We start from the raw sequence: 23,553 nt of genomic DNA, 5'->3' as shown, positions 1-23,553 counted from the left end.
TTTGAGGTTATAGATGAGGAAGGGCTTCCCTGGTGGCTCAGATGGTAAAGAATCCGCCTACAATGCAGGAGACCCAGGTTCGATCCCTGGGTGGGGAAGATCCCCTGGAGAAGGAAATGGCAACCCACTCCAGTATTCTGGCCTGGGAAATCCCATGGAGAGAGGAGCCTGGAGGGCTACAGCCCATGGGATCACAAAAGAGCTGGACACAACTGAGTGATTAAACAACAGATGAGAAAAGGAAGGTTCAGATAGGCAAGGGACTCCCCGGGACCACATGGCAGCAGGTGATGTCCCGCTGCCTCTATGTAGAGACCGAGTCCTCTGGCCCGTGGGCTGGGACTGTATGGGCCTCACTTTTGACTGCTCCTGGGTGGACAGGGTGGAGGGGAACTGCAGACCTTAACTCCCTCCCTGGACCCCCTGTAAATGTCCGAATGGTTAAAATAGCAGCCCCTCCTGCCCCCCCCCCCCGAAAGTCTTGGAGAGGCTTCCGTTGGTGGCAGAAGAGACGAAGAGCCCCTTTCCCAGGAGAGTTTCAGATCCTGGTGGCCCCTTGGGTCAGCACTCTGCTTCCTCCCTCTAGTCCTGGGGAAAAGGCCGCAAGTGGACACTATGGGGAGCAGCAGGAGGGAGATGGCGAGCACAAGCTCCAGAGAGGGGCCCCTTTGTCACCCACCAAGAGATCAGGAGAAACAGGAGACCTCCCTAGCAGGTCTTTGGGCTGGGATAGCCCCTCCTACAGGCTCCCCGCCCTGGGGCTCTGGCTGAAGCATCTTCCGTTATCAGTCATTCCCACCTGTAGAAACAGTATCAGCCGTAGAAAGGAGGAAAGTCCCTCCCCACATTCAAACAGGACTTTTCAATTCCCAGAGATCTCTCCCCTTTGAGTGTCTTCATAGCAGTTCTGTGAGGCCTGGATTGGGCTGGATCCCCCTCTGAGGCCCAGAGAGGGTGAGTGATTCTCCTGAGGTCACACAGCAAGCTAGTGACTACCTAGCCCCACTCAGTGTTTTTCTCCTGACTCTGACTCCGTCTGGCTTCCCGTCTCTCTGTGCAGAGCCGAGTACCTGGCTTCCAGCACGTCCCTCCTTTGCTTGACACTCCTGATAACTCTTGGCCACACCCTCCACCAAATGACATTTTATTCTCTACTCTTCTTTCCAGGGCACCAACTTCCCTGTACCTACACACAGCCTGGGGCTCCCTTCAGATGCCACGTGGACCCTCTGCCTGTGATGGGAAGGGGCGGTGTCCTCATGGGCCTTCCCACCTCTGGTCTTTCGTGTCCACTCAGATGTGCAGAAACCCCCAGTGTAGCCCCTAACTAGGTCCTTCTGTCCTGAGCAGGGACCCCTCGCTGCTTCCCAGCCCACACTCCTGACTTCCTTTTCCTCCTTCCCAGGGAGACTCACCCTTCTTGGGTCCCATCCCCTCAGGCCCCGCTTTGCTCCAGGGCTCATGAGAGCAAGTGGTATCAGCCTGCTCAGACCCCTGTGTCTAACAGGAGAGGGCACCCTGACCCTGGAGGGTGGCGTGCGTAGTGCTGTGACAGGCCAGAGGGAACCCCATGGGTAGGACTGATGGCATCTCGTTGATACTGTTGCCTGCACAAGGCTGGCACCTGAGGACTGGGGACAAGGAGGGGTCCCTGTGTGGGCCAGGCAAGGAAGACTCAGCTTTCCCAGCCTCCTGCTTCCCAAGAGGGCAGGGTGAGAGCTGGTCCTCCCCACGGCCCCCTGCACTGAGACCCGGAGGCCGGCACCCTCGCCCCCACCTTCTCAGCTCGGGGGCAACAGCAGCCATGGAGGCGCTGGGCAGGAGCTGGATGATTAATTCTGGGAACAGCCAGATTGTGAGGGTGTGAGCCGGAGGAGTGGGGAGGTGTCATTCCGTGGAGCAGGGACATTTTTCACTCTGTCACTGGCAGGCCACGTATCTTTAAACAAACAACAGAATAAATAATTCAGGGGCCCGATTGCAGGCAGATTAGGCGAGAAAACACGGGGACGACAAATGGGGGCTGACAGCCTGTGCCGCCACCGCCCAGCTAATTGTTGGCTGAGGCTGCGGGACTGAAAGCCAGCGGCCGGGCGTCGGCAGCTAGGGACGGGCTGGGGCCCTTGGTCCACAACCCCCCGCCCCTCCCCCACCACGCCAATGCTGCCTCTGGAGTGTCGCTAGCCCCATCCTGTCCTCACTGATATCTTAGCCCGGCCCCTTCACCTACCATTTTTCAGGATTTAGGGAGTATTTCTATCTATCCAGTTTCTGAGAGCAGGCAGACAAGGGTTTATGATCACCCCATTTTACAGATGAAAGAGTTGAGGTTCTGAGAGGTTCAATTTGTTAGAAAATCCACGTGGCAGGGGCAGAGATCCCCTACACCAGTGAGGGCAGGGCTGGACCTCAAGTGTCCTGACTCATGGCCAGAGCTCTTCCTTTTGAGCCTCAGCTCCTGGGGGCCGTGGGTAGAATCATTGCTCCCATTTTCCAGATGGTCAGACTGAGGCTCCGTTGAAGGACTCTGGGGCTGCTGGCTTATAGCGGAGGGCTGAAGGTGCTTCCAGGTCCTGAAACCCACGGATTGGGTTTTCTTAGAGGAGGCAGCTCTGGTCTTGGAGGGAGAGGAGGGGCCCAGCTGTCCCTCCCTTCCCCCCCCCCACTTTCTCTGTCCCTGCTGCTCTCCCCGCGCCCCCATTGCCACCACCTTGGGTTCCGTGTCCCTGCAGTCAGTGGCAACCTTGCTGTTGAGCTTTTCCTTCACCTCTGAGCCAGGAGCTGCTGATGGGTTTACAGGTTTGGAAATTCAGTTTTATCAGTTCACCCAAGGGGTGATGGAGCCCTAGGGAATTGATTCTCAGTAGCTTGTCCCGCAGACATGAGACTCACAGTCAGCGGCCGGCTCTTTTTCTGAGGTTGGGGGAGAGAGTGGGTGGAGAGGTGGGGGCAGCTGAAGGGAAGGAAGTCTCAGCAAAAAGGGCTGCTCCTCTCCTGCTGTAGGCCCGGAGACCTCGCAGGGCAGGGGAGGAACTGCCTGAGGTCACATCGTGCTCCTTCTCCACCCTTGGTCCTCCAGCCTCGCGGAGGGACGTAGGCCGTTTTAGAAATGAAGGTGGGTGTCCCTCACACACTGTGCGGTGCTGTGCTGGGTTCTTAATGCTGTCCTGGGTGTCGTGGACACCACTGCCTTCCAGTAGCACCTGTCCAGGTGGCACCTAAAACCTGAAATTCCCTGCCCCTGCCCAGTGATGGTTAATCTTCTGCTTGGATATTTCTGCTGACAGGGACTGGTTCAGCTCACCTACCTCACAAGGCCACGTACTCCACTCTCAGCCCGGGTCAGGAGAGAGTTCTTCCTTTAGCCTCCCCACTGGTCCCCTGGTGTCCCCCCTGCACACCCCATCCTGGCAACTTTGCTTCTTTCCACACCCGAGGGACCCTCTGAGAGAGGGTCGCAGCAGTCCCGCCTGTATGAGTGAGCTTCCGGTCACGCTGCTATGACAAAGAGGCCCCAGGACAGAGCGGCTCAAATCAGATTTGTTTCTCTCTGATCTTGTAGTGCATGGCGGGTAGGAGCAGAGACCTGGGTTCCTTCCGTCTGTCTTTCCGGTGGGTCCTAGAGGGTTGTCATCGTCCTCATGGCTGGGGCTACTCGACCTCAACGTCTCTTCTGGCCACAGAAGGGAAAAGAGAGGAAGTAGGGAGGAAACAATCTATTTTTTTTTTTCCCAAAGAATGAGCTTGATCATTTTATGGTAACAAATAATTCTGCCAAATCTCAGTGGTTTAAAACATAAAGGTCCATTTCCCACTCCTTGTGCGTGGGAACAGTCTATTTGCATCAGATGGTATGGACACTGCGCACAGCCCTTGACACTTGTCATTAGCAGGAATGTGGTCACACGAGACCACTCTGGGCTGCAAGGGAGTCTGGGAAATATGGTCCTAAACTTGGCAGTGAAAACTGGGAGACAGACGGCTGGGGGTGGTCACGGTGCCGCCCACCATCCTGCTGTCTTCCACACCACCTTATCCAGGCAGACACCCCTGGTTGTGCCTGGTAGATGCTCCCCGCTGTTGTGAGCTGTCAGGGTCCTGACGGAGTCAAGGCAATTATATGGCCAAGGGCACCGTGATGTCCCCCGTCTAGTCTACTCTCTTGGCGCCACAGACCAGCCTCCCTGACTCGCCCTGGGCTGTCTGCAGGCCGTGGAGGGAGACCCTGAACCCCAGGATTCGGGCTGGGCTCCTCACCCCTCTGGCCTCAGCTCCTCAGTGTTCCAAGGGGGTGATGCTTACCTGGCCTCTTCCCGAGGCTGCCGTGAGGTGTGAACTCCAGCGGGGTGGTGGTGGAGGCACTTGGGATGCCCGGTGTTGGGGTCGGGGGAGCTGGCATGGTCCCCTGGCCATGGGTAGGGGGAGGGGAGACACCCAGAGAGGCAACCCTGGCCCCCGTGGTGGGTGAGCGGGAGCCGGAGTGACGCATGCAGATAAGAGGGGCTCAGGGCTGGGATGAGACAGGACACAGGGTGGGGGTGGGGGGGTGGGGAACGAGGCTGCACGAGCATGAGGGGCCCCGAGGACTTCCATCTCCCCGGGCGTGGGAGTAGGGCCGAGTCAGGCACACGGCCCAGTGCCCAGCCCCCTGAGACCCCTCTCTGGTTCCGTTATCTCCTCTATCTGAATTTCTACTCATTCCCCCAAGGCGGTGTGTCTGTGTATATTCTTTACTTGTGCGTTTCCAAAGTGTGTGTTGCATGTCTGAAGAGCTCTCCTCTGGTCACACTCGAAGACTGTATCATATCACAGATAAAAACGATCCTCTTAAAGCCTGGTGGGATCAGGAGGACGCAGGGACTCCGTGGGGTAGGGGGTGGGGGGTGACACCCACAGAGGGATGGGGTCAGCAGGGAGAGCTCCAAGGACGGGTCCACCTAGGGGGACAAGGTGAAGACGGATGGGCCCGCCAGGCTGGCAGCCCGGGTGTGGGGGTGGGCGGGATGGGTCTGGGGGAAGTGCTCAGTGGGCAGGGTGGGGCCTGCGCCCCTCTGGGGGTGCTGATGCCCTGGGCAGGGCCATGCCTGTGGAAGGGGCGTCGGATGAAGACAGCCCCTGACTCCTCACTCCCCGGTCTCTCTCCTTCCAGCACTGGCCACCAAACAGACCTATGTCACCTACACCAACCATGCCATCTAGATCGGCCACCGGAGCCACCCAGGAGGAGGACGGAGACCCTTGTGGATGGTGCGTCGGGCCAGGGCCACGCCCAGGGGCCCAGCCGATGTCCTACCCGCCTGTGGGCGCCCGCGGACGTGGCTTGGTGCTGAGGACAGTGGGGACCCCGGCGGTCACTGCTGGGTTGCCTGGACAAGCCGGGCCGGTGCCAGGAGGAGGCTGGGGGGCTGGGGAAGCCTGCGCCCTGGACCACGGCCCCTTCCAGCCCCAAACCACCGAGGCTCAGGTTGGGAGGCACCCCCCGGCGCTGGCTTTCTCCCTCGTCTCTGCCTGTCCTGTTGGTGACTCTCAGTCTGCCTCCATCCCGGCCTTGAGTTCTCCTCTCTCTCCGCATCGCCTTTTCTCCCCGCGTCTGTGTGCGCTCTGCTCTTTCTGTATCTCCTCTCTCTCTGTCTCGGCCTTTCCTCTGCCGTCTCCAGCGCTCTCCCGTCTTTTCTCCTGTGCTCCGCCCATCTCTCCTCTGTGCATTTTTGTTTCCTGTCCTCAGCCCCCTCCTTGCCTTCATTTCCCTCCCCCTGCCATCTCTTGCCAATTCTTCGCCAAATCCTACATGTCGCTAAAGAGAAGGAAAGGAAAAAAAAAATCAAAACACAAAAAAAAGCCAAAACAAAAATCTCGAGTGTGTTGCCAAGTGCTGCGTCCTCCTGGTGGCCTCTGTGTGCGTCCCCGTGGCCCGCAGCCTGCCCGCCTGCCCCCCGCCCGTCTGCGTGTGTCCTGCCCGCCTGCCCGCCTGCCCGCCTGCCCCTCCTGCCGATGACACGGAGTTCAGTGCCTGGGTGTCTGGTGATGGTTATTGACGACAATGTGTAGCGCATGATTGTTTTTATACCAAGAACATTTCTAATAAAAATAAACACATGGTTTTGCACCCCGGCTCCACATCCACTGAGGGGCCTGCAGTTGGACCCCCGGCTCAGCTGGAAGCTGGAGGGCCTGCAGTTAGGGGGAAGGAGGAACTGAGTGACAGGGATGCGGGGCTGGAGGGCCATGGAGGCTGCTTCCTGGGTTGGCCTCAGGTGGGGTCTTGGAGAGAGTCCCTGGGCAGGGAGGAGCTGACCATAACCTGATCCGCTCCTTCCCTCCCAGCCAGGAAACTCTCCTCTTGAGACACTGGGTCCAGGGTTCCTAGCACCCAGAGCCCTCCCCTCCTGCCCGTCCTGGCTCCAGGTCACAGGCGCTGGGATGACGTGTGACTGTCCTGGAGATGAGTGTGTGGCACGTGGCCAGGTGGACCAGGTGCATGGCACAGGTGTATATGTGTGTCTCCCCCCAACCCTGTGCGTCTGTCTGTCTTGTCTGTGTGTGTGTGTGTGTGTGTGCACTCCTGTACCCCCATAGGCACGCTTATTTGTCTTGCGGGAGTGTCTGTCTGCTTAGGCTCCAGTGGGTGTGTGTCCGCATCACACCCATGTCACGAGGATGCTGTCCCCAGCAAGCGGGAGCGTGTGTTCACAGCAGCTGGCGTCCGTGGCAGGTTGGGAGGTGGGGAGCGAGCCGCTCAAGGGCTGGGCCCTGCAGGGGTAAATTACAGAGCCTGCGACACAGCAGGGGCCCCAGGCAGCAGCTGCCTGAGCCGCCCCTTCCTGCCTGCCCCCTGCCGCCTCCTCTGATACCTGTCGGGGCGCTGGAGGGGCCCGGGTGGGGGCTTGTGGGGCCAAGTGTGGAGCAGGTGTGGGCGTGTGTGAGAGGTGAGGTGGGGCGTTCAGTCACACATCAGGCCCCTCTGTCTGCCTGGGGGGCTACTGCTGGGGGCCGGGCTGTGCTTGGGAGTCTGTTCTCCTGGGGGGTCCATGTGAGACTGTGCGTGTGTATAGCACCTACTATGTGCTCAATAGATATGTGTGGAAAGGAGGGAGAGGGGGAAGGAGGTCTCACACCAATCATCTTGCTTTCGCAGGGTGGTCCCTGAGACTGCCACCCGGAATACATTCTACTCAGTGCCTAGTGTAATCAGGTAAAACTAGGCTATCAGTCCAAGAGTGCCTTCCAGAAGCTTCTAGGCAGTGCATGTAGGGGTGGAGTGAGGGAGCTGGATGTGAAAGGGGGGGTGCCAGCTCCCTGACTGCACCGCCTTCTTGGGGACCTTGTCCCCTCAGTGGTCTGGGTTCCTCTACGGTGATTGCCGGGCTGGGTCTGGACAGAGGGCCTGGCCTGGAACCCAGGGGCTTGACACTCAGCCCGGGACTTCCCCAGGTGCCCCCCATATCTGTGGAGCCCCCTTCTAGGTTCCTGGGAGAGTCATGTTCCTTCCAAGGCGAGTGCTGCCCGCTCTGTCCCCCTAGCACTCAGGAGAGGGCAGTGGGGCCCAAGGGCAGTTCAAGGCCTCCCAGAGGGAGGAGGGGGCTGAGGCTCAGAGGCGGGTGGGCTCTGCGTGGGGCTTAGGCCGGCCTGCCTGGGGCTCTAGAAATGCTGATGATCCAAAGAAACATGGCAATGTGGGTGAGTGGGTTAAGTGGGGAAGCCTTGGGTGGGGTGTACATTCCCAGCGGCGGGGTCTGGTGTACAGAGGAGAGGTGAGTAGGCTCCGTGGTCCAGAGATGAGGAGGAAGGACCCGCTCCCAGCAGGACTTTTGGAAGGCAGGCCTGCTGCAGCTCTGTGGGATGGTGGGCATCCCAGGGGCCCATCACGATGGAGGCCTAGGCCCGAGGCTGAGGCTGGGGTCCCACAGGTGCATGCAGATGGGACCTGCCCTGACACACATGGTGGGTGAGACCTTCCCGGGCCAGCTGGCTGCTCATCTTTGCTCTCCCTCCCTTATCACTTCCCCAGGCTCAAGGGACACCCAAGAAATGTGGACAGATATTTGTATCTTCAGAATTTTCTATTTCAATAAGATAGGGGGATTGGCAGTGTCCTTGACCCCCTAGAGACCTTTGCTCTCCTCTGTGCTCAGCCCTTCCCTAGGGCCTCAGCGTCTGAGAGGCCCTGGGGTGAGGTCAGAGGCAGCCCCCGCCCTGCCCAGGGCTGGGCAAGATAACAGGATTACCTAGTGGAGATTCTACCCCCACCAGAACTTTAGACCATGGAGATGGTGGATGGTCGTTCAGAGGGACTCTATCTGAGGTCCCGTGGGTGGGGCTGGCACAGGTCTGCTTTACAAGCTCCCCAGGGGATCAGGGACAGCTCAGAGGGCCAGGTAAATCAGTGTTCCCTCAGCAGAATCTTAAATCAGCGTCAGTATCTCTGAGAACTTGTCAGAAAATCAAATTATGGGGGACTTCCCTGGTGGTCCAGTGGCTAAGACTCCGTGCTCCCAATGCAGGGGGCATGGGTTCGATCCCTGGTCGGGGAACTAAGATCCCACCTGCTGCGTGGCATGGCCATGGGCAAAAAAAAGGAGGAAATCAAATTATGGGTTTCTCCCCACCCCAGGCTGGCTGGACCAGAAGCTCTGGGGGTAGGATCCTTAAGTCCATTTACAAGCCCTAGAGTTCACTCCAGTGCAAGGCCAAGCTACCTAACACTAGCTGTGTGTTAAAAGGCCAACATGCGGTATTGAAATATGTTTATGTGGGGCAGATGGAGGGTGGAGTTCAGACCTAAGGTTTCTGGGGTCTCAGGGAGTTCCTGGGCTGCTGGACTTTCAGTGCTAAAGCCAAGACAGTCTGGGGAAAACTAGACAAATCTGGTAAGAACCCTTTCCTTATTCATTCAACAGATATTAAGTAACTACTATGTATTATGTGGGCTTCCCTGGTGGCTCAGACAGTAAAGAATCTGCCTACAATGGGGGAGACCTGGGTTTGATCCCTGAGTTGGGAAGATCCCCTGGAGGAGGGCATGGGAACCCACTCCAGTATTCTTGCCTGGAGAATATCATGGACAGAGGAGCCTGGGGGGCTACAGTCCACGGGGTCATAAAGAGTCAGACACGACTGAAGTGACTTAGTATGCATGGACCAATAAAGACCAAAAAGTCTTTATTGACCAACCTAGACAGCATATTAAAAAGCAGAGACATGTCTTTGCCGACAAAGGTCTGTCTAGTCAAAGCTATGGTTTTTCCAGTAGTCATGTATGGATGTGAGAGTTGGACCATAAAGTAAGCTGAGCATTGAAGAATTGATACTTTCGAACTGTGGTGTTGGAGAAGACTCTTGAGAGTCCTTTGGACTGCAAGGAGATCCAACCAGCCCATCCTAAAGGAAATCAGTCCTGAATATTCATTGGAAGGACTGATGCTGAAGCTGAAACTACAATACTTTGGCCACCTGATGCGAAGAGCTGATTCATTTGAAAAGACCCTGATGCTGGGAAAGATTGAAGGTGGGAGAAGAGGACAACAGAGGATGAGATGGTTGGATGCCATCACCGACTCAATGGACATAAGTTTGAGCAAGCTCTGGAAGTTGGTGATGGACAGGGAAGCCTGGCTTGCTGCAGTCCATGGGGTTGCAGCGTCAGACATGACTGAGTGACTGAACTGACTGAATTGAGTTTGTTACAGTGTTGTTTGTGTTTTTTTGGGCCATGAGGCACGTGGGATCTTAGTTTCCTGACCAGGGATCAAACCCGCACCCCCCACATCAGGAAGAAAACTCTTAACCACTGGACCCCCAGGGAAGTCCTGTGGGTCCTTTTCTGTTTTCGGTGCCCTGCCCCCAGCCTGGGGTTTCCATCCAGCCACTGACCATTGAGGGGAGACTGAGGGGCTGTCCGTGGCATGAGAGCCCCACCCCCACCCCTGTGCCTGCCCTGCCCTGCCCCGATGCCCCACAGGCCTTGGCCCTGGCACTCTGAGCTTCCCAGGGTTTGGACCTCTCTGCAGACACCCCAGGGCTGAATGGTGCACAGTGCCAAAATCTCACTTCAGTTGGCAAAAGCAGCAATTAGCATCTAATGAGGCTTCTTGCTTTATTTTTAGGTAACCTCCAGGGCCCTGCCTGTGTAATTCAGCCCGCCATTGCTTGGCAGATAATTAAAGCATGTCACCATAATTTGCCTTTTTTTTTTTATAAAGCCCATAATTATGTTTTTATCGTGAGTGAGGGGGAAAAGAGGAGGGAAAGAAAACAAAGAGATGAAGTTGGGGCAGGAAATGGGACTTGGCTCCCTCGGTCAGGACCCTCTGCTCCATCAGCAGGACTAGGAGCCCTATCCTCAGGGCAGGTCCCCTAGGGGCCCCCCTAACTTCATGGTCTGCCCTGACTACTCTGCCCAAGACTCCCCGCTTGTTGGCTGCACACACCCCCACTTCTGGAGTCCTCCTCTTTCAGGTTAGGTTTGGGGAAGGGGAGCTTCCTATTCTTCCACTTCTTTCCTTATAAAACCAGTCCCAGTATTCCAGAAAAACTGGGGGTTTCCAGCAGGCAGAAAGGGCGTGGAGCTGAAACCAGAGTGACCCTGAGTTGACAATTTTTGGGGGCTGCTCTGGGTCTTCATTGCTGCACGCGTGGGCTCTTTCTGTGTGATCAGTCGTGTCCGCCTCTTTGTAACCCCATGGACTGTAGCCCACCAGGCTCCTCTGTCTATGGAATTTTCCAGGCAAGAATACTGGAGTGGGCTGCCATTTCCTACTCCAGGGGATGTTCCCGACCCAGGGATTGAACCTGCGTCTCTTGCATCTCCTGCATTGGCAGGCAGATTCTTTACCACAGCGCCACCTGGGAAGCCCCTTAATTCCCTAACCAGATATCAAACCTGTGTGTCCCTTGCATTGAAAAGCGGATTCTTAACCACTTGGACCACCAGAGTAATCCCGAGTTGATGATTCTTGAGCTGTGCTCAGGCATCTGAGAGTTCATGATACTATTCTCCTGCTACGTATGTTTGAAAATTTCCTTAATAAATCAACAAAACTCCTTCCCCAGAAAGGGGTCGACCAGCCAAGCTGGGCACCTGGTTCTCTTTCCGGAACTTGTGGCTTGGTGTTCTCTCTAGCTCTGAGCTCTTTATACTCCATTTACTGCACTTTAGTCATTATTTTGGTGCCAGTGAGTGGTGGGGGGTGATCCTTTCTAGGCATCTGAAATCAGACTCTGGAGCCTGCAGGCCATGCTGGGAACAGGCTGCTCAGGTCGTTTCAGGGAGGCCCCTGTCCCCAAGTGTCTTCCAGCCTGTCATCTGTGCTACCTCCAAGTCTACCGCTAAAGCCTCAGGCTTCTGGGTCAAAGCACGTTCTCCCCAAACACGGCAATGATCGCTCATCATATAGGAGTCATGTTTCAAAACATCAGCTGCTCTGAAGGTGTGGAATGCGGACAGGTAGGTTTTGAAAGGACTTCCCCAATTACCCTCAGTCAAGTAGCAAGCATTGCCTCCGCTGCTTTATCTCGGACATCATTCTAACGTGCCTGTGGCCTGTTCCTTGTCTTCATCCTCCCGCCAGAAGGTCAGCCCCACCAGGGGAGGGGTTTTTTGTTAGCTTGATCACAAATCACAAATGTCAGTTTAAGCTGAATCTAGTACAGTCCCTGACACACAGCATATAATGAGTATTGTTGAATGAGTGGACTGGGGTAGGGGGTTGGACCGGAGACCCAGAGGGACCTGTTTAGCTGAGTCGCCACCTGCACAGCCTCACCCCCACCCCCGGCACTGACTTCTGTCACCGACTCTCTGCCCAAAGTCCAACGGCTCATTTCCTCGTTGCAGCTTCCCGGGGTCTTCCCTGGAGGCCCGAGGGGAGCATGGATGTAGCGTTCTGGTCAGTGGATAGGGGATTGGCCCCCATCTGCCCTATTACCCACCCCCCGACCCCAGGGTGATGGGCAGCTTGAATTTGGAACCTGGAGACCTGGGTTCTAAGTACAGGCTTGGCTGCTAACTCGATGTGTACCACTGGGCGAGTTGCTTTCCCTCTCTGGGCCTCAGTTTCTTCATTCATTAACGGAAGTACTGAGCTCTGAGCCCTCAGAGCCTGGGTAGGCAGCCAGCATTCCAGCGGTACAGAAAGGAGAGGCAACTGCAAAGAAGAGTCTTTTGGGGCTGGTTGCTATGGCAACTGTGCACACACTAAGGGTGGGGGAGGGGCTTGAGTATGCAAATCAGGCCCTTGGTTGGCATCCCCAGCCCCTGGCGGGCCTGTGTGTGATTGGAGGAAGAGGTTTTATTGGTGTTGGGGGGCAGTGGAAGGGGATGGAGAAATGATGGGGGTGGCTGGGGAGCCGGGCACCAGTCCTGGGTGGGCCTGCCCGCCCTGCCCTCTGTCACAGGGTGGGAGATGGACTCACTGGTGAAGTAGGTATAGAACTGATGTCTAAGTGGGGCAGGACCCCAGCAACCATCCACTCTGCTCCCCCACGCATACAGTGGCTGAGGAGGAAACTGAGGCCTGGAGAGTCAAGAGGTTTGTCGAGATTTGAAAGGCCCCAGAAAGACCCTCCCCACCAGCATCCTGGTCAACCTAGGAAGTTAGGGGAGGTGTGGTTTTCCGAGAGCCCCGTAAACCATCTGTTCCTTCTGAGCTTGTACTTGGGAAAGTTGGGGCGGGGGGTGGGGTGCTAAGCTCAGAGGGCAGGGGCAGTCTGTGCACACCTTCCAGGGAGGTGGACAGCTGTGCCCAGCCCTGGCAGGGGCAGGGGGTGAACACAGGCCTACAGGAGAGGGGTCTGGAGCTAGAATCCTGGCTTCGGCCTCTGTGACGCAGGTGCCCAAGTCACTCAGCTCTCCCAACTTTAGGGTCTGCACCTGTGAAATGGAGAGAATGTCTCCTGAAGGTGGTTTCAGGACGACAAAAGCATCGGGAAAGCACGGGCCGTCAGGAGGGGACACGGGCCCCCGCCCGGGAGCCTGGGCTGCCTCGCCCTCCAGGACTACACGCCCTCCTCTCCTTCTCCGCCCACCCGCCCACCCTCCTCTGGGGCTTCCTTTCTTCCACCCGCTCCTCAAATGCTAGGGCTCCAGGCCGGGGTCCATGCGCTGCTTTCTTCTTCCTCCTCCTCAGCACTTTCCCAACACGCCGCATCCTCCCCTGCACACCCCAGCCGCCCTTGCAGTTGGGTCGAGGCCACGTGACCAGTTCTGGTCAATGAACTGTGGGCAGCAACTGTGCCTGTCGCTTCCGGAAGCTCACAGGTGTACCTCCCCCGGGCCTTCCTTCTCTTGCTGCGGCAACCTTACAAGTTGCGGGTTGAGATGGTGGCAGGTAAGATGGAGGTCACCTAGGTCTCTGAATCACTGGTTGGGGGAGAGCCTCTGCCGTCCCATGGTGAACTTTGTATGCACAGGAGATAAATCTCCTTTTTTTGCTAGGATGCTGGGATATCAAGATTGGTTTCTTTCCCTTTTTTTGGGGTGGGGGGCCATGCCGTGTGTGAGTTTCCCAACTGGGGATCGAACCTGTGCCCCCTGCATTGGAAGCATGGAGTCTTAACCACTAGACTCCCAGAGAAGCCCCAAGAGTGCTTTCTAAGTTATAGCTTTTCCTATCCTGCCTAATAGATCATCAGATAGATGCCAAATGTATCTCTCTTTTAGCTTCCAAACCTCCTTCTGAGCACCCCATGCAGCCCTACAGGGGTCTCTCTTTGTGAGTGGTCCACAGTGGGGCTCACAGTCTTCTCCTAAACGTGGTCTGCTTCCTTGCTCCCCATTTTGGTGATCAGCAGCCGGCACCTTCCCCTAGACTTCCCCTTCCCACCTTTCATCTGTGGCTGAGTTCTCACCGCCCTCTCTGCCCTCTCCTCCATGCCCGCTGCCACCTCTGGACCTCACTTCCTCACCACCTGTCACCCCTGGCTGGCGAGCACAGTCTCCCAGCTTTCCGCCTTTATCTTTGTTCTTTAAAGATGTTGCTCCCTGTCTTCTGGTTCCTGTTGTTTTCAAGGAGAATGAGCCATCATCCTTTCTTTGTCCCTTTGTATATAATGTCACTTTCTTCTGGCTGCTTTTACTTTTTCCCTTTATCACTGGTTTTAAGCTATTTGATTATGACGTGCCCCGATGTGGTTTTCTTTGCATTTCTTGTGCTTGCATTTTGTTGAAATTCCTGGATCTGTACGTTAATAGTCTTTGTGTTTTTTTTTTTGAAAGATTTTGGTCATTATTTCTTCAGAACTGTTTCTGTCCTCCTTGCATCTTCTCTCTTGGGGGACTTCTATTACATGTATGTGAGACCTTGTTCCAATAACTCAGGGATGCTCTATTCTTTCTTTTTTTCCAATCTTTTTTCTCTTTGTGTTTCATTTTGTATAGTTTCTATTTTTTTAACTTAAAATTATTTATTTAAGTAAAATTGAAACTTACAACATTTTTTAGTTTCAGGCATACAACATAGTGAGTTGATATTTTTAAACATTACAAAATGATCACCATGATATCTCTAGTTACCATCTGTCACCATACAAAGTTATTATAACATTATTAACTACACTCTGTATGCTGTGTATTGCACCCCTATGGCTTAGTTATTCTATTACTGGAAGTTTGTACCTCTTAATCTTCCTCACCTATTTCACTCATCCCCTGATCCCTCTCCACCAATCACCAGTTTGTTCTCTGTATCTGTGAGTGTGGTTCTGTTATGTGCAATCATTTGTTTTATATTTTTAGATTCCACATACATGTGAAATCATACAGTATTTGTCTTTCTGTCTGACTTTTCTTATTTAGTTTAATACACTCTAGGTCCATCCACTTGTCTCAGATGGCAAGAGGTCATTCCTTTTTATGGCTAAGTAATATTCCATTATATATATACCACATCTTCTTTATCCATTCATCCTTCGATGGGCACTTTAGTTGCTTCTAAGTCTTGGCTTTAGTACACAATACAGCAATGATATATGGGTGCATATATATTTTCATATTAATGTTTTTTTTTTTTCCTTTGGAAAAATACCCAGAAGTGGAATTACTAGATTGTATGGTAGCTCTATTTTTAATTTTTTGAGGAACTTCCATACTGTTTTCCATAGTGGTTGCACCAGTTGGCATATACACCAATAGTACATGAGGGTTCCCTTTTCTCTCTCTGCTTTTACAAGTGTCTCTTGTTTGGGACTCTGTGATTCCTACACCTGGATGTCTGTTTCCTTCTCCAGGCTAGGGAAGTTTTCAGCTATTATTTCTTTGAATAAATTCTTTGCCGCTTTCTTACTCTTTGCTCCTTCTGGGACCCCCATAATTCAAATGTTAGTATACTTCATGTTGTCCCAGAGGTCTCCTAAGCTATCCTCATTGAAAAAAGTGTTAGTCGATCAGTCGTTTCTGACTCTTTGTGACTCCATGGACTGTAGCCCACCAGGTTCCTCTGACCATGGGATTTCCCAGGCAAGAACACTCAGTCGTTTCTGACTCTTTGTGACTCCATGGACTGTAGCCCACCAGGTTCCTCTGACCATGGGATTTCCCAGGCAAGAACACTGAAGTGGGTTGCCATTCCCTTCTCCAGAGGATCTTCCCAACCCAGGGATCGAACCTGGGTCTCCTGCACTGCAGGCAGATTCTTTACCATCTGAGCCATTCCTTCAAATGTATTTTTTATTTCAGTTATTGTATTCTTCACCTCTGTTTGGTTCTACTTTATATTTTTTAACTCTTTGTTAGGGTTCTCATTGTATTCATCCATTCTTCTCCCGAGTTCTTTGAGCATCTTTATTTATTTATTGGCCGTGCTGTGTGGCATGTGGGATCTTAGTTCCCTGACCAGGGACTGAACCTGTGTCCCCTGCAGTGGAAGTGTGAAGCCCTAACTCCTGGACCACCCGAGAAGTCCCTTTTGAGCATCTTTGTAATGATTACCTTGAACTCTTTATCAGGTGAATTGCTTATCTCCCCTTTGCTTAGTTCTTCTAGGATTTTGTCTTGTTCCTTCATTTGGAACATATTCCTCTGTTTCCTCATTTTGCCTAGTTTTCTGTTTCTGTAGTAGGTAGGTCAGTTACACTTCCTAATCTTGGAAAAGTGGCTTTATATAGGAAATGTCCAATGAGGCCCAGCAGCATACCTCCCCTCTGGTCACCAGACCTATATGCTCAAGGGGTGCCGCCTATGTGGACCTTCTCTTGTGGCAGAGCTGGTTTTGTGGGTGCACAAGTAGGTGGGGCTGATCCCTGGCCTGGTTGACTGCTGCCTGCTGGTGGGCAGGGCCAGGTCCTGGAGCTGGGCCGGCCCACTGATGGGGTGGGGTGGGCGGGGCCAGGTCTTGGAGCTGGGCCGGCCCATTGATGGGGGCGGGGCCAGGTCCTGGAGCTGGGCCGACCCATTGATGGGGTGGGGTGGCGTGGGGTGGGGTGGCGTGGGGTGGGGTGGCGTGGGCGGGGCCAGGCCCTGGAGCTGGGCCAGCCCACTGACGGGGTGGGGTGGGTCGGCGGGTCCCAGTGTGGCTGTCTCTTTGGTTCAGGGGGGCCTAGAACTAGCGATGGCCAGCTGGTTGGTAGGTAAACTCCTGGCACTAATAGATTAGATGGAAGACTCCAAAATGGTGCTTGCCAGCACCAGTGCCCTTGAGCTAGAACAAGCCCCCCCCAAATGACTTGTACAGTTATAAGAGCTAGTTGAATATCCTTGTCTACTAATTCTGTCATTGTGTCATTTTGTGGTTTCAACCGATTGATTCATTTTCTTATTATGCATCGCATTTTCCTCTGTCTTTGTATACCTGGTAATTTCTCATTGGATGCCAGATATTGTGAATTTTACCTCCTAGGGTGCTGGTGATTTTTGTATACATAGAAATATTCTTGAGGTTTGTCCAGAATGTGGTTAAGTTACTTGGAAACGGTTCAATCTTTTTGTCTTGCCTTTAGGCTTTGTTAAACAAGACCAGAGCAGCATTCAGTCAGAGACCCCAAGTGGAGATCATCCAGGACCTGGCAGCATGCAGCCAGAGGGCCACTGGGAAGCTTTAAGCAGGATGGGGCCCCGCTAATGACCTCTGGATGTTTGTGTGTCCAGGGCTCAGACCGCAGACTCCCTTACTTCTCTGGCTGTACCCTCTCCCTAGAGGGTTGTTTTGTGGCTTTGACTCCCTGACGTGCGTCTCCAGCTTTCTGCTCTTGCACCTGAACTTGACTTGTGTGGCCCCCTCCCCAGTCCCCAGTTTTGCTAGGAGAGGGAAGGGAAAAGTTTTCCGTGACCCTCTTAGGACCCTGGCTGTGTCTGACAATTAAGGTGACAGATTCCCAGGAGAAAAGTATACACATTTAATTCACATAAGTTTTACATGATGACGCAGGAGCCTTCATAAGGAGCAAAAAACTGAAGAGACAGTTAGACCTGAGTGTTTTGTGCTAGGTTTGATGAAGAGTAGCCAGTTGCATAGAAATATGACAGGTTAGAGTGAAAGGTAAGTGTAATTAACTAGGGGAACTTGGCAAGGCCCATTTCTTAGATTCCATCTTGTCATCATTTTGTCTTTGGAGATGAGGAAGCTCCTTTCCTCCGGGTGACTTTCCTGCTTCTGCTATTTTTAAACACACTCAGCTTAAAATATTTACTATCCAAGGTGCCAAATTTTGGGGGTAGCACATTCTGAACTCCATCACCAGGCAGCTCCACCTTAGCGTGTACAGATCCAGACGTTTGACCACCCCCTAACCTGCCCTCTCTCCTCTCAATAAGAGGCCCCACCAGCCTCATGGTCAGAAACCATGGGATCAACTTTGATCCCTAATTGCCACCCTGCATCCAGTGTGTCAGCCAGTCCTTGGTGACTGGCCTGTAGGAGTTTCAAAATCCAACTGCTTCTTCCCACCTGGTGCAAACCACCATTATCCTTATGAACCTGCACAGCTCAGATGGGACTCGAACCCAGCCAAAAACCAGACTTGAACTCACAGGCTGGGACATGGACCTACTGTCTTTTGAGATTGCACACCTGGTCTCAGGAGGTTAATGGTTAACTTAATGACGCTCAGGTTCTTTACATCTCAGCGCAGAAGGAATTCAGCGAGAGGCAAAGGGATAGGTAAGTGGATTTATTTAGAGAGATACACATCCCATAGACAGAAAGCAGTCCATCTCGGAAGGTGAGAGCGGCTTTGGGAGAAACATGCTCCGTAGACAGAACGTGCACCATCTTAGAAGGCAGGAGGCCCTGAAATACGGTGTGCTTAGTTTTTATGGGCTGGGTATTTGCATAGGCTAATGAGTGGGAGGATTATTCCAACTATTTCAAGGAAGGGGTGGGGACTTCCAGGAATTGGGCCACTGCCTACATTTTGGTCTTTTATGGTCGGCCTTGGAACTGTCCTGGTGCTTGCGGGCGTTTAGCTAATTGTGTTACAATCAGTGTATAATGAGGCTCAAGGTCTACCGGAAGGCGAATCTTCCGCCATCTTGGACCTCATTGGTTCTAACTAGTTTATGTTGTATCTGTGATGGCTATGTCATTCTTAAAGAGTTGTGCCCTGGCCCCCTTCCCTCCTACTTCACTTAACCTGGGTTATTTAGAACCCCCCTCCTGCCCCCACTCCCTCATATAGGTCTGATGCTTCAGCCAAAGGGACCTTGTGAACATGTAAATTACAATCTTTCAGGTCCCTGCTTTAAACCCTCCAGGTTTCCCATCAGATCTCTAGCCAAGGCCTGTGAGTCTCAATGGGGCAGCCCTCTGATGTTTGTCCAGTCCTCTTTCCTTCCTTTCTTTCCCTTTCTCTTCCCAATCCTCTCTCCCCTCCCCCAATTCTGGCTCACTTGCTTTCAATGAAAGTGGCCTTCCCAGAGAGGCATTTCCTGACCGCTCCTCAAACAGAAACCCCCATTTGCAACCCTGCCGTCTCTCCAGCCACTGACTCACCTCATTTTCCTTCACAGATCTTACACCCCCTCCCCTTCCCATCCCATAGTATATTGATCATGTCTGTCCCAGAACAAAAGTGCCGAGTGGGCTGGGGCTTTATTTTCTACTAAATTTCAAATGCTTCAAACAGTGCACATGGAGTTATCCTACAAATATTTATTGGAAAAAAAAAATGGAGTGAATGACCTTGGAATTCCAGGGGCCGCTTGGGTCACAAAGACCTTGCCTTGCTGTTTCCAGGGTGAGGCAAGTTGGGGTGGCAGCAGTTTGGGTTTCCACAGGTGGAGAACTAAGGCTTTGGAACAGGCTGCCTTGGCTTTTTCTCCATCTCAGGCTGGGCCCTGTAGTTACAAACAAGCAAAAATCCGCCCTATTTGTTCTTGGAGGAAACTGTAAAGTCACTACAAATTGGAGCACAGATGCTGCAGTTTGCAAGGTTAAGTGTGCTATTTAGTTATGGAGATCAGGAGCTCCTCTAGCCTGGCTGTGCCCTTGAAGCTTTAGAGAAATGTTTTTTCTAAATGTGCATTTAGATCAAAGCTGTGGCTGTCCTAACATGCTGTCATGTAGAAGCTGAATGACCCAGAAGCCAGGAAATATGCGTACACTTAGTATGATTGCCTTGCCAGACCTGGAAGCAGGGCCTCATCCATTCATTCAACTAGTCAACACTGAGCACCTCCTGTAGGCCCAGCTCTGGATTCCAGAGTGGACAAGCCTGATGCAGATTCCAAGGGATGGGATGCATATTCTTGCTGCAGGAATGGCTTGAGTCTTGGGTTGAAGGGAGGAAATGACATTCTTTTTGAGGTTGTGGGTGAGGGTGATGAGAGATCTGGAGATTTGGGGGGGAGGGAAGCTGTGGAACAGTAACTGCTGCTGGTGGGGACATTATCATACCCTCTCAGGGCTCTTTCAGTTGTCTCCCAAACCCTCAGTAACATTCTTGGTGTTTCCAGGTGCGCCCTGGTGCAGGGCGAAGGAGTGAAACAGAGAAGGTAAGAGGTGAGCGGGAGCAGCAAGCAGTAGAGAGGTGGACGCAGGCGGGAGTGACAAGCGGATATCCCGAGGCATCTCCACGACAGAGCACCCAGAGGTGCTCTATAAGAGACAATGATTTTTTAAGACACAATTATTTTTTAAATGCATGTCTGTGTTTGCAGAATGAATGAATGTGAGGAAAATCTTTAGGCTATCAAACAAAAAGAGGGTGCTGGAAGCCTGAGTGTTAGAAAGCCCTGAAGCTTTGGGGAGACCTCAGGTCCTTTGCACATACATTTCCATGACCAAGATCAGAGTTTCTCAATAGTAGCACTGTTGACATTTTGGGCCAGATTATTTTGGGTTGCGGAGGGGCTGTCCTGTGCATTGTAGGATATTTGGCAGCAACCTTGGCCTCTACCCACTAGATGCCAAAGCAACTCCCTTCCCCAGTTGTGACAACCAGAAATGTCTCCTGGGGGACACAGTTGTCCAGGCCCAGAAATAAAGGCCTAGAGGCTTGGGTGTTGAAGGCTCCATGAGGAAGAAAGAGATAGGTTGTGAGCACTCATGGTAGGGAGTCATTGCTGCTGCTGCTGCTGCTGCTGCTGAGTTGCTTCAGTCGTGTCCGACTCTGTGCGACCCCATAGATGGCAGCCCACCAGGCTCCCCCGTCCCTGGGATTCTCCAGGCAAGAATACTGGAGTGGGTTGCCATTTCCTTCTCCAATGCATGAAAATGGAAAGTGAAAGTGAAGTCGCTCAGTTGTGTATGACTCCTAACGACCCCATGGACTGCAGCCTACCAGGCTCCTCTGTCCATGGGATTTTCCAGGCAAGAGTACTGGAGTGGGTTGCCATTGCCTTCTCTGAGGGAGTCATAATTGAGACCTCTATAGAAACAAAACAAAACATAAAACAGGGCTCTCAAAGCTACACCTCTTCTGAAAGAATAGAGAAAAAAATTCACCAGTGGCAAAGAGAAATGATAAGAACTTTGTCTATTTCAGCTTGTGTTCTAGGTAGAAAGAAAAGCCTTTACGTTTATAACCACAGGCCGGCCCACACAGAGGTTTAGGGGAAACATTTGTATGTTCAAGGAAACTTCAAGTAGTGAAATTAACTCCAAATGTGTTGGTAGCCCGGGAGGCACCTGGCTAAAGCAAAGGCAAAAGCAAATTCTCTTGGGAAGGACACACTCCTGCTGTGCAGGTTTTGTATGGGTAGAACCCAGCAAAGCTTGAATCTGCAATACAAAATTACAAAGTACATGAGGAAAAAAACTGCTCATGAGTGAGTCAGTAAAACAACAAATGGCCAAATTAGACCTTCAAGATTTAAGATACTGGAATGGTCAGATCCAGAATATTAAAAAAAAATAATTGTTTAAACTATTTAGAGAAATAAAAATGTGGCCAGGAAAAGCAGGCAAATATGAAAGTGAACACATAGACTCAGAAATGAAAATGATAATGTTGAAATGTAAAACCTAATGGACAGGTTAAATAGCAGATTAAATACAATTGAAGAGATAGTTAGCGAACTGGAAAATGGATGTGAAGAAATCATTAGCCATAACAGCACAGAGAGAAAAATATGAACAAGAGGGAAAAAAAGACATGGGATATAGAATAAGGAATTTAACAAATGCCATCCAGGAATTCCAGAGGAGATAATTGAGGGGATTGAGCAAGGTAACACTTAATAATGTTGATTAGGAATTTTCCAGAAACTGTTAAAAAGATAAATCCTGGGAAGGAAGCATGAAGAATTCAAGCAGAGTAAGTAAAGAGAAACCCAGACCTAGAAACACTGTAGCAAAACTGTAGAAATCCACAGAGACCTAAAAAGAAGCTGGAGAGAAAAAAAAAAATCATATAACAAATGACTCCAGGATAAAACTGTGAAACATGAACACTTGTCCTTGGGAACCCCAGAAATTACCTAGGGAAAAGGTAACTCAGGAGAAATCCTGACTACTGCATGAGCGGGTTGAGCCTCAGACTGTTTCTGGTAAATATTAAAAGAAATATGACCTTAGTGTTCTCTCAAGCCGAGCGGTGGTTTCACAGCCCAGTGCGTTGTGTAGGGGTGGAGTGGACATACTCAGTACTCTCTGGACAGTCCATAGACTGTGAGAGGTTACTTTTTCCTGTAGCGGGCAGAGAGCAATCTTTGGAACACTTTCTGGACACCGTCTGGGGGGTGGGCAGTGAACATGAGGCAGTGTGAGAATTAGTGGGCCTGGAGTGGGCTCTGGGGGCAATAGAGATGGCCAAGGAACTATCTCCGGACCTCCCACCCTGTGTGCGGCCACTGCCTTCATCTGGAGGATGTGAGGGGCCACTTTTCCAATCCACAAAGGCTTCCTGGAGGAGGTGATGGGCTGCAAGAGGAAGCTGAGAATGGTAGTTTGGGGGAAAGGAGAGGCGGGTCTGAGTGTGTGCAGTGGGGAGGGAGATAGATGTGGAGAGGGCTGCGGGGACTCCTGGGAACTGCCTCTATTTCTAGCTAAGTGCACCCACTTCACACACACACCTCATACACACACATCCCCTTTTCCATTCTTGCTATTAATTTCTCACCAAACAAGCTTCATTAATCGTCTAATAACCAGATTAATTAAGGACGCTGAAAGTAAACAGCAAGAAGGTAATTTGCTCCTGATTACTGCTGTAATTGCGGGAGGATGAATTCATTTGCATATGCAAGGAAGCCTCCACTCACAGCAAGGACAACGGAGAGAAGTAAAGGGGTATCTGACCCGCATCCCTCCGTCCCTCCCTTCTACTTCCTGACCCCACCAGCCCCCTCCTCACCTCTTTTGAATGCTAATGGAGAGGCCGGCTGTGTTCCCCACCTGCAGCAGGCAATCCTTCCTTGCTCCCCAAGGCCCGGGACCCAGGCCTGCTCCTGCAGCTCCTTCCCCTCCCCGAGATGTGGGTCTCACAAAACAGGGATGGGGAATTCTAGCCAGCCTGGGCCCTTCCTGAGTGATACTGGCAACACACCTGCCCCGCATTGATTTTCTCACCTGTGAAATGGGTTCGCAATCTGCTCTCCGTAGCCCTTAGGAGGACTCAAGTAAGGAAGAGCTAGCAGGGAAATTTTTATGCATTCTAAAGCGCTGGGCCAAAGCTTGCTGGGCCTTATTTTTCGCCTGAGCCTGGCATCTGCTGAAGGTGAATTTTCAAAGGCCCCTCAGAATCCTGCCTCATCCAGGAAGACTTCCAGGATTGTGCCCTTCACGAGAAGTGGCTTCCCTCTGGGGCCCGCAATTTACTCTTTTCTGCAGAAGAGCTGCCCCTTGTCTCCCGCTAGAACCCCTTATCCTGGGGGTTGGGCAGAGGTAACAGCCGCTGGGTACCTCCTCCCTTCCCCCTCGCCAAGACTTAAGCTCCGGCTTGAGGGGTGGGTACCTCGTTCTGGGGTGCCCCCTGCCCCCCAGGGCCTCAGACGCCAAATTGTTTTCTGCCGGTGGCCTCCATCTCTCCTGAACTCAATTTGCGTTTTCAAAGCAGCTAATAGACGCATTAAAAAATCCATTTTCACTCTGGATTGAATCTGACTGAAGCGAGATCAATGCTCAGCGGCTGCTCTCCTCCCCCACCGTCTCCCCCCTTTCCCACCCTGCTCACGTTGCCATGGTG

The 23,553-nt window shown here is 52.5% G+C and overlaps 1 protein-coding gene and 1 long non-coding RNA gene across 8 annotated transcripts in view; both read left to right on the top strand.

Moving 5' to 3' along the window:
* GRM4 (glutamate metabotropic receptor 4) overlaps nt 1–6,106 on the top strand; it is a 114,063-nt gene extending 107,957 nt beyond the window's left edge. For all 7 annotated transcript variants that reach the window (XM_081520020.1, XM_081520018.1, XM_081520016.1 and 4 more), the window contains one exon: nt 5,150–6,106. In XM_081520020.1, the coding sequence (XP_081376146.1) occupies nt 5,150–5,199 (50 nt within the window). In that variant the 3' untranslated portion in view covers nt 5,200–6,106. The remainder of the gene's footprint in view (nt 1–5,149) is intronic.
* A 13,094-nt stretch (nt 6,107–19,200) lies between these two features.
* Nucleotides 19,201–23,462, top strand: LOC145517010 (uncharacterized). Its single transcript, XR_014061924.1, has 2 exons — nt 19,201–19,359; nt 19,883–23,462. It is a non-coding gene; the product is annotated as an uncharacterized LOC145517010 (long non-coding RNA).
* The last annotated feature ends 91 nt before the right edge of the window (nt 23,463–23,553 follow it).

The sequence above is a fragment of the Giraffa tippelskirchi genome, chromosome 8, assembly GCF_054371585.1.
Source record: "Giraffa tippelskirchi isolate mGirTip1 chromosome 8, T2T-mGirTip1v1.2.pri, whole genome shotgun sequence".
NCBI classification, from domain to species: Eukaryota; Metazoa; Chordata; class Mammalia; order Artiodactyla; family Giraffidae; genus Giraffa; species Giraffa tippelskirchi.
This window is presented reverse-complemented; position numbering and strand designations above follow the sequence as displayed.